General features: G+C 39.8%; 1 protein-coding gene across 2 annotated transcripts in view; it reads right to left on the bottom strand.

Annotated features, from left to right (window-relative positions):
• Positions 1-1,628: 1,628 nt before the first annotated feature.
• The window catches only part of LOC124306753 (brain tumor protein), a 158,111-nt gene continuing 149,208 nt past the window's right edge, over positions 1,629-10,531 (bottom strand). For both annotated transcript variants that reach the window (XM_046767718.1, XM_046767717.1), the window contains one exon: positions 1,629-8,792. In XM_046767718.1, coding sequence (XP_046623674.1) covers positions 6,479-8,773 — 2,295 coding nt within the window. In that variant the 5' untranslated portion in view covers positions 8,774-8,792 and the 3' untranslated portion in view covers positions 1,629-6,478. The remainder of the gene's footprint in view (positions 8,793-10,531) is intronic.

Here is a 10,531-nt window from a genome sequence, read left to right as displayed (position 1 = left end):
CTCGTTTTTTGTCGCGTTTTTGGCTAGCTGGCACAGTGGGGGGACATTCTTTGTCATTTCCGACCCAATATAATATTAATAATAATAATATTTAATAGTAATATTGATGATAATAATATTAATAATAACTAGTAATATAGGCAAACACATAACCAAATATTATATAATAGGCAACGTTATACATACGTGGACGATTAAATAATAATAATAGTAGTAGTAGTAATAATAATAATAATAATAATAATAATAATGATAAGAATAATTGTAAATACAAGACTGAGAGTGGGAAAGGAAATGTGTATAATATAACGGGCATTTAAATAATATAAGTGGAAACGTCAATATTGTTTATAAAAAAGAGTGGCATTTTGACGCGCGTCGTCCAGTGGGATGATTAATAATTTGCAAGATTGTTGTTATTCTTTACGTATATCGTTTGTTTACGGGACGTGGCGAATCGTTCGTCGTCGTAGTAATTATAATTATAATTATTATTATAAAGCGTGATGCACGGCTTGTGTTGGAAATTGACGTTTATTATTTTTTTTTTTAAACCGCCCGCCCTCCACCCCCCCCCCTGCCCCAAATTTTTTTGTTCGTATACGCAAAGCAGTTATTAAATATATATTTATATACATAAGAATTGAGAAAAATTAAATAAAACAAATCGATATGTGTATATATATATATAGTAGTAGAACCGATTCAACCTCTCCGTTCTTTCATCTCTTTCTTTCTCTCTCACTTTTCTCCCACTTTTCACGTCATAGCACGTCAACATAATTCCGGCAAGTATTAACAGTATAACAATGCCATCTGTATTATACAGGCACACTTGCTGCATAATTACGTTCCTCTGCATGCGAATAAGAATAGCACGACTTCAAACGATATTAATATTAATATTAATAATAATAGTAATGATAGTAATAATAGTAATAATAGTAAAAATTAGCGGTAATAGTATCGACAATAGTATAATAACAATTTTATGCTAACGCGTCTCACTGCATTCGTGAAGAGGACGTCCTCTATTATGCCGCTTGTCATTTTTTTTTTTTTTTTTTTCTTTCTTCTTCTTTCAGCATCGTTTTTTTCGTATCTGTTAATGATTTTTCTTTTATTTCCCGTTTTATTTGCCAAATTCTTATTTCGTATATGCGCACGAGAGAAGAGAGAAAAAAAAATATTAATACTAATGTATGAGAAAAAAAAAAGAAAAAAAAAAGAAAAAAAAACCCGGAATAGACGTCATAAAACAAATACGCGAGATGTACATGTTAACAGTAATTAAATAACAACGGTATATAGTACCAACAGTGCGCCGGCTTTTTTGATAGGATTCCTTACTCTCTTTCTTTCCCTTTCCCTCCATCTCTTCAATTTATTCAATTTATTCAATTTATTCACTCTTATCTCTCTCTCTCTCTCTCTCTCTCTCTCTCTCTCTCTCTCTTTCTCTCTCTCTTTCACTCTCTTTTTTGTTCTCTCTCACTCACTCTCTTTCGTCGTCTCGTTATTACTTTTCATAATCGAGTAAGAATTTGGTGCTCCGTTACACGTTACAGAATCTATATTATATATATATATATACGTTATACACACGCCACTTTGCAATTTTTCTCTCATTCTTTCGGTTTTTTGTTCGTTTCTTTGTTTTCTTTTTCTTTTTCATTCAAATTATTTCTTGTCTTTCATTCCAGAGAAGTGTGACTTGTCGATTATACAACGAGAATTATAACACCTATACCTACGTAAGGACAATAATAATTAATAATAATAATAATAATAATAATAATAATGTATTAAATTTCGCTGAAAAAATGAAATAAAAGAAAACAAGAAACAATAGGCCTGTAACGACCCGCTCTGATATTATATTAAATATATTCATATATGTGTACATATCTTACCGAATGTGATCCAAAACGATAATAAAAAAATTCATGTTGTCAAGTGTGTAGGGAAAACGCCCGTATATTATAATAATAACGCCACACGAAGTATATAAGGTATTTACAAGACTGTGTCGTATTTATAAGTTACTAGAGGATTTTGGCGTTGTGAAAAATTGAAATTCTCGAATTCACGACGGAGAGACGAACTTTGGATATACGTAGTAAGGTAAGTTGAGTAATTTTTTATTATACAGGGAATACGAGGAGGAAAAAAAATTGGAAAATGTGTAATATTAAAATTGCCGATGGAATATTTATATTATTACACCCTCGTCTAAAAATAACAATTATAATCAAAAGCATAGAATTCATTTTAATTTGAGCATGTAAAAGATGATGAAACGTCTTGTGTCGCAGCAATTATTTATTATACGGCAGTGAGTACTCCGAAGTAGCCCGGAAGTTCTGGACGATAAGAATAATTATCTGTCCGCAAGTTCCGGGAATATGAATATATACTTATAAGTATATATTTTATATACACAGAGAGATATGCACGGCACATGTGCCTATATACATGTATATGTATGGGTTGGCAAACATATATGCGTACATGGCACGGCATCTGCGCCACGCCTAAAAAATGCTTGACTTGGTCCGTCTTGAATATAGCAATAATAAACTCGATCCTGAGAGCAGAGATAAAAATGATATCCTCCAGCTTTGTTCAGTCAGGCTTTAATCGTACTATTTTCCAATTCTTCTTCATCTTCAATTTCTCCCTTCCCCCCTCTCCGAAATTGTCGAATCTTATAAAGATAAATAAATCACTATCGCGGGGATTAAAATCGATCGATTTCGCGCGAGTAAAATTCAAGAAAATTAGGGACAATTGTCCGTATAAATATTACATACGATTTAGTTGTCCAATTTATGTTACAATATGTCCTTGTATTTTTAAATAAAATAAGTAAAGTAACGGTGAAAAACGAGAAAGAGGAGAAAAAAAAATATAACGAATAATCAAACGAGATGAGAAATTTCCCTGGAAAACAGAAGCAACGTGAAAAAATAATTTGATTTACAAATTTTTAGAATCGAAAAAAAAACAAATAACGAAACAAATTGAGGATGAAAAAAAAAAAAGAAAACAAATATTTATATCTGCGCGAAGGTAATGCGCGTGTGAATTATGACATGCGATCCTTCAGGGTGAGGGTGGGGCTGGGGGGCTGTTGCTAGCTAGCCGTATTTTCCGTTAGTAAAATGCAATAAGAATTTTCTTAAATCGTCCGCGATAATTAAGTAATGTAATAATAATTGTAATTCTGGGTATATAATGTAATTCAATTATTATCGCAGCTGCAATATTACAAGTTGTACTAACACATATGTAGAATGCATAATCAATAAACCTACTCATACATGACATCTTTCACCGTGGTATCCGTCATTCTGTCTATTATAGCTGGGGCAGTGGCCGAACATCGGGTTAAGTGGGTAAAAAGAAATAATTATAATAATTAATCATCAATAATAATAATAATAATAGTAATAATAATAATGATAATAATAGTATTAGTAATAGTAATCATGCACGAAATTGAGTTGTAAGCCCGCGGATACGCGTATCGGACTTTATTCGCTACTCTCGTCCAACAAAATATATTAATACTATACTCGAATAAGGAGGAAGTAAAACACTGCCAATGCGATACAATCACTGGCATGTGTGAGAGTGAGAGAGAGAGAGAGAGAGAGAGAGAGAAACAGTGAGCAAAAGACGGTTATAATGGAAAAGGAAAAGAGGAGAATTTCATCTCATCTGATCTCATCTGAACACGTACACAGTGAGAGAGTTAGAAACAAAAAGAACTGGGAGCAAAAAAGAAACAATAACGGAAGAGAGAGAGAGAGAGAGAGGGAGAGAGAAATGTCCAGCACATAAAACTAGAAAAGAAGACAAACAAACAAACAAACAAACAAACAAACAAACAAACAAACGCTTAAATATGCAATAATTAATTCACTACTATACTATACCCTCTATACGTGCTTGTGCGAAATGTTCAACTAATACACATATGGTATATATAGGTACGCTGCTCGTGCTCTCATTGTACATCGTATATTAATTATTTATAGGCATAACGTGTATAACGTGGCGGCAGAACTGCGAGGGTGCGGATCTGGATTCAATTTTGCAGTTTCCGGTGAAATGATATCGTAAACGGCGATATCGAATAATTAATACTACATAGGATCAACTGTCGTCTGTGTAATATACCCACATACGTGCATAATATAATCTATACCTGTGCTAAATGTGTCTACGTAATAGTAGAAGTGCGTAATACTGCGAACGATAAAGCTTATCATAGTCCTTATTATCCGTTTATTGGGGGGGGGGGGGGGGGGGGGGGGGGGTTAGAAAGAGAGAAAGATATATATATATATATAGGGAGAGAGAGGGAGAGAAAGAGACCGGCAACGAAGAGATTCTTTATACGCGGAGAATCCTGATGGAACAACGCGCGCGCATTGCAAACCTGGATACAAAGAACCTACGAGGTTCATTTTTTGCTTTTTGTGTTCTTCTGTTTTCTTTTCTTTGTTGCTTTTTTCTTTCCCCCTCCTCGTTTTTGTTTTCAATTCACTTTCTTTCTCTCACTTGTCAACGAACGCGTAACAATTAGAACATGTATATAATACATATGAAGTACTCGATCTATTGCGAAAACGCAACGCAACGCGCGTAATCTGAAATTTGTGAGTATATTTTCGTTAAATTCAATTCTCGCAGAGATCTTATATTCCGCGTACAATTTGCACACACCAATGCATAATTTAAAAATATCGAGTCGTATTCACAATTATTAAGTTTTTCGTTTTTTGTTTTTTTTTTTGGTTTTTTTTTTTTTTTTTTTGTTTTTGTTTTTCGTTTCTGTTTCTTCCACTTTTCGCTATTAAGTTACCTAATCAATTAGACAATATATAACAAATTGAGGTCTTGTTGCGAGTAGAGAGAGAATCGCGAGGGAGAAAGAGAGTCGTCGAGACGTGCAGAGAGGACATCATTCGATTTGTAAAAACAACAACAATAATAATAATAATGACGACAATAATATTAATAATAATGATAATAATAATAATGATAATAATATTATTAATAATAATGATAATAAAATTAATAATACGAATGAATGATAAAATGTGAGACGATGAGGTGGGAAAACGAATTACTTACGTAATATGATCGTGTAAAATGGTGGTTGTAAACAAGTTTCATTCGGACCACCGTTTACATCACGGGGGGGAGAGGATAACGGAAACGACACGCGTATAAGTCGGAAACGAGAAAAATGAAGGAAGGAATGATCGTATGCGCGTGTAAAAAAAAAAAAAATGAATAAATGCGAATGGAGTTTTGAATTTTGTAAAATGAGAGAGCGACGAAAAGAACGGAGCGAGAGGTGAAGGTAGAGTATGAAGGGAGGAAATTTTCCTGCAGCAGACGCCACGCCGAATGCCGATTATTATATAACAAAGCGGTAAGTATATATACTCGTAATAATAGATATAATATGACGATGATTGTATGCGGATGGAAGGTATGACGATCATGGACACGATGATTAATGATCGTAATACGCGAAAGATAATATTTTCTTTCTTTAATTAAGTGTTGGGGGATTTCATTCTTTTTTTTTTTCAATCGTGATTTCGTTAATTATTTTTGCTTCGATTTCTTTTCTTTTTTTTTTTTTCCTTGCTACTTCGTGTAATCCATTTGTTTTTTGTTCGAGTGGAAGATGAGATGGGAGCAAAAGGGAGAACAAGTGACTAGCGGCGGCGAGCTCTACAACTAAACAACAACAACAGTATTATCAGTTATAACAACATTAACAAGTAAGTTTTTCATTTCACTTTTTTTTTTTTTTTTGTCTTCGTGCTTTCTTTCATTTTTGTGTGTGTGTGTGTGTGTGTGTGTTTTTTCTTCTCTTTCTTCACGCTTTTGTGGATGCACGTTATTAAGGGGGTGGCTGGTACACGCGCGTGTGTGTGTGTCCTCTGTGTCTGTCTGTTTTTGGAATTTTAATTTTAGTGCCTTGGCGATGCATATATGCGTATATATGTATATACATGCCGTGTCATGATAATATTAACTTATGGAATCATCAATCTGAATGACCCAATAATCCTAGCATTGAAATGAACAAACAAACAAACACCTCCGAACGGTACGTATTTTTTTTTTTTTTCTCCATGGTTTTTCTTTTTCCTCACCGTTATACAGACACGGCATCTGGACACGTACGCACACACCGATTTAAATTACGTATAGTAGTAGTGTAGTAATAATAGTACTAATAGTAATAAGAAGTAGTAGTAGTAGTAGTAGTAGTAGTAATAAAATAGGGACAAATATAGTGTGTGTGTGAATTTGTGTGTTTCATTTGTTTCGTTTTCTGTTACTTTGCCCGAGCGATGGAATAATAAAAAAAAAAAAATAGAGAAGGCCAGAGGCGAGTTAGCGATTCGCTCTGCAGTTACCGATAATAAAAAAAAGGACTCTTCCTCTACATTCCGATAGGCGGTACCTGAACGTAACGATAAATGTAAAGTCGATAATCCTTGCTAGCAAGTACCACGGAACCGTCGTCCATCAATGCGACGTCGAAGCACTGTGCGTGCTTGACCTTGCTCTCGAGAGCCGAGACGAGTTGTCCGTCCTGAGTGAATATGGTGAGATTAAAGTTGTTGTGATTGTCAGCGATGAGTATTTCACCGGCGGCATTGATCCCGACGCCGATTGGATAATTCGTTATTCCCTCGCCGCCGATCTGCCTGAGATAGGCACCCTCGTAGTTGAATACCTTTACGCAATGGGCCCGATTGTCGCTGATGAATATCTCCTGCTTGTCGTTGACCACGACCCCGTTTGGAAACTCGAGGTGCTTCGAGCAGCCAAACTTCTGAAGAACGTTCCCGGCCTGATCGAATATTATCACTCTCATGACCTTGCACTCGACTACGACGATCCTCCCCTTGGAGTCGACGGTCACGCCTCGGGGATGCTGAAGTATGTTAGCCCCGAACTTCCTCACGAACTGACCGTACTGATTGTATATCTGTATCTGATGGGTCGGCGACCTCTCGGTCACTATTATATCCCCGGAAGTGCGAACGACCGCGACTCTGTTGGGATAAAGGAGCTGACCGTCCCGTTTTCCGCACTCCCCGAACTGGAACTTGAAACGTCCCTCCTTGTCGAATATCTGTATGCGGTGATTGTTCGTATCGGCGACGATGATGTCGTTCTGGGCGTTGACCGCGACCCCCGACGGCTCGGTAAACTGTCCCTCCATAACCCCGAACTCGCCGAATTTACAGTGATAGATCATCTTCTGCCGTTTGATCTGGGACTTGGGTGGAAATATCGCTGCCGACATGAGCTTCGACGTAAGATCGAGCACCGAATCGGCGGGTGCTTGAGGAAGCGGAAAGTGTTCGTTCGCCGGAACCGGATACGCGTCGCATCCGCCGTTGCTCCACTTCTCGTATGGATTCATGCCGTTAAGGTTCAAGTCGCTTATGGTGGTCGAGAACGGACCGAGGCTGTTTGCCGTGCTGAACCTCTTCGATATGACGTTGCTCTCGAAGGGGGAGGGCGACGTCGAGACGGCGCACGTCGTGCTCGTCGAGACGAGTCCGTTGCTGTACGGTCTGTCCAGCAGGAGTCCTCCCAAGGATCCCGCGCTTCCGGGTCCGCTGCTGCCGTTGCTGCTTCCGCTCGACAGGGCCGTGGGTCTGGCGATCGGCGGTTGCTTGCTGGGTCCGGCGTTGCTCTCGCTGCTGCTCCTGACGTAGCCGAAGGTGTTCCTGACGCCGACTTGTATGGCCTGATAGTTGCTGACGAACTCCAGATCCGCCGAGTGGTTCGTCACGTCTGGGGTGGAGTTTATCAAAGCCTGAAGTTTCGTGTCGAGGAGCTTCTTGACCATCAGCACTTCCGTGACCGTCGTGTACTTGGTCAGTCGCTCCACGAAGTCGCAGGTCTGCTGTATCTTGTCCGCGGTATCGTTCGCCTTTTGTGTAACGACACCGAGTGATATGTGCTTCGCCGAAAATACCGACTCCAGCTCCTTGAGCAGTTCCTGTTTGCGCTCCTCGAGCATCGACCGATAAAATTGGAAGGTGTCGTTTATCTCGTTCTGAGCCTTGTGGTACTGTACTTGAAGTCTGGCGGCTCCGTGATCCGCGGCTTTCACCGCCGTCCTGATGTCCGAGGCCCTCGCTCTCCCTTCTTGAACGGCTCGTGCTACCGCTTCCAACTGTTGAGGCCCGGCCTCCGAGATGTGCGCGCAGTCGTGAAGGGGTGCGAGATGATCCGATACCGTGCATTCCTTGCATACGGGAACGCCGCAGGACTTGCAGTAGTACTTCAGAAGTTCGTTTTTGTGTCTTGGACATAGGAGCGTCTTCTCCCCGTTTCCGCCGTTCACCACGAGGTTGTGCTTCGGCTCGTCGATCTTCGAGTCGCCCAGATTGAGGACCCGGTGTCCCTCGAAACAGTGCATGAATTGATGCGCCATCACGCAGTTTGGACAGAGGAAGTTTGCACAATCGAAACACCGCGCAACAGCGTCGGATTCAGTTGATTTACAACCGGTGCAGCGTACACCGCCAAGACGGCAGTTTGGGCAAGGTGCGTCGCCGGGTTTAGCGTCGAGACAATGATCGCAGCTGTCGACGTCACAGATCGCGGAGTCACTTGCCGGTGGAGAGCTTCCACTCACCGTCAACGGGGACAGCGAGGATAACGATCCAAGGGAGTTTGCACGTGATTCCAACGATGGTGTCGGTGAGGCCATCTTCAGTCAACCGGCATCCCTGCAACACAATTAAAGAGAAACCAACGTCAGACTTTAAATTTACAATTCGTTCAACGGCGTGGCAGATAAAGGGTTTCATCGCGTGGTTACTTTCGTGCAATTACCCGTAATTTCATGAATCTCGTTGAAGATCGGCTAACAACGTTACGCGTCATCGAAAGGATCCGAAATCATCGAACGGAGTTGGGTATTTTTGGGCTTGGCTGTCTCTCACAGCTTTGCTGGTATTGCACTACTTTCAACATTCGTTTGACAATACGCTCCATAGTTGTGTGCGCATGTGATGTAACTCGGGGTTTGCTGGACTCAGAGTACGATGGTTATATAACTATAATTGTCATTTATCGAAGACGGTATGATTTTTAAATGTCTTTTAACTGCAAGTTCAAGTTTCAAATTTATTATTCACCCATTCTCTTTCAAAAACATAAATCTTTGGTAATCCCAAGGACTGACTTCACTGTTCAGGAACAAAAGAACTACCATCCAACTTGAATCACCTCATTCTAATCATTGTCATGAGACCTTATTGAAACACGTTCAACCTTGAGCATTGATTTGATAAATGAACAAGTTTACTTGCAAGCTGATCAGAGTAAGGTTATACCGGAAAATGTCTAAAACTAACCAAGAAAACGCCAACGTAAAAAATTCAACGTTGAATCTACTTTTGGTACATAAGATCTGATAGTAATGATTGGCAAATGAATTTCGGAACATATAATTCCCCTACATAATAACCAAAGAACTCTCTAGATAGAGTGCTCAAAACGAAGACCAAGAGACACAGCTAGAATCAAAATGACTAACAAGTTTCGACACTGGATTTGTCACGGTGACGAACGTGTCCGAACAAGTAGTGACTCCGTCATACTTTGCGAATAATCGGAAACGGTGCAAACGCGAGTTGCGATCTGGGAGCTGAAAGGCGAGGTATGAAGCAGCGGCGCGATTTGGAACAATTATACGTTTGCAATCTTAACGACTTCTTCTTCGCCCGACCGTAATTAACTAAAATCTGAAATGTGAGCCAAACTTCCGTGTGCGATAGTTAACTGATGCGGGCCATTATTTACACCGTCACGTAGGCACCCGCACGTAGACATCCTCCTCCCAGGTGGTACCCAAGGACACATTGTGCGAAGGTCATGGAACTCACGCGTTCTTGCGCCATTGGCGGCTCTCGAGAGGTTGAGGGGAACCGGATGGTGCGGGGGCCACGTGGCTTCTACCGACTCTCGGAGTAGGACGTGGAATTCACCTGGATATTCGTCATCAACGTCCTCGGCGCAAGCGTGATTGTATGTCACTCCACGAGTGGTCGATATTGTGATTCATTAGCGTAAAAATTATTTTCCACATGCAACGTATTCGCATGAAAAATTGTCGAATAATTTGATGCATAGTAACAATTCGCTCCAACGACGATGTCTAGAAATGATCGATAATTCTCTTCGCCGAATTGATGGTGGACAATTTTAGAAAATTGGTTATAATACATCCGTCACTATCAATTTCAGGAAACGAAAGTGAAAGTTGTACATGGTAGGTAGTATTATAAGCCACTGCGAACGCTTTCGCGAATATTATATTTCGCGCTCCACACACTTCGTCAGGGGCTATTAATACGCGTGAGTATAGCAAGTGGACTGTTATATTAGTGTGAAAATAAGAAGAAAAGAACCTGCGTAGTTTCAGAACTAATGAAATCTAAGAAGTACGAAAAAGACGTTTCAA

This window comes from Neodiprion virginianus, chromosome 6 (assembly GCF_021901495.1).
Source record: "Neodiprion virginianus isolate iyNeoVirg1 chromosome 6, iyNeoVirg1.1, whole genome shotgun sequence".
Lineage (NCBI taxonomy): Eukaryota > Metazoa > Arthropoda > Insecta > Hymenoptera > Diprionidae > Neodiprion > Neodiprion virginianus.
Note: the sequence above shows the minus strand (reverse complement) of the source record. Positions and strands in the feature narration are given on the sequence as shown.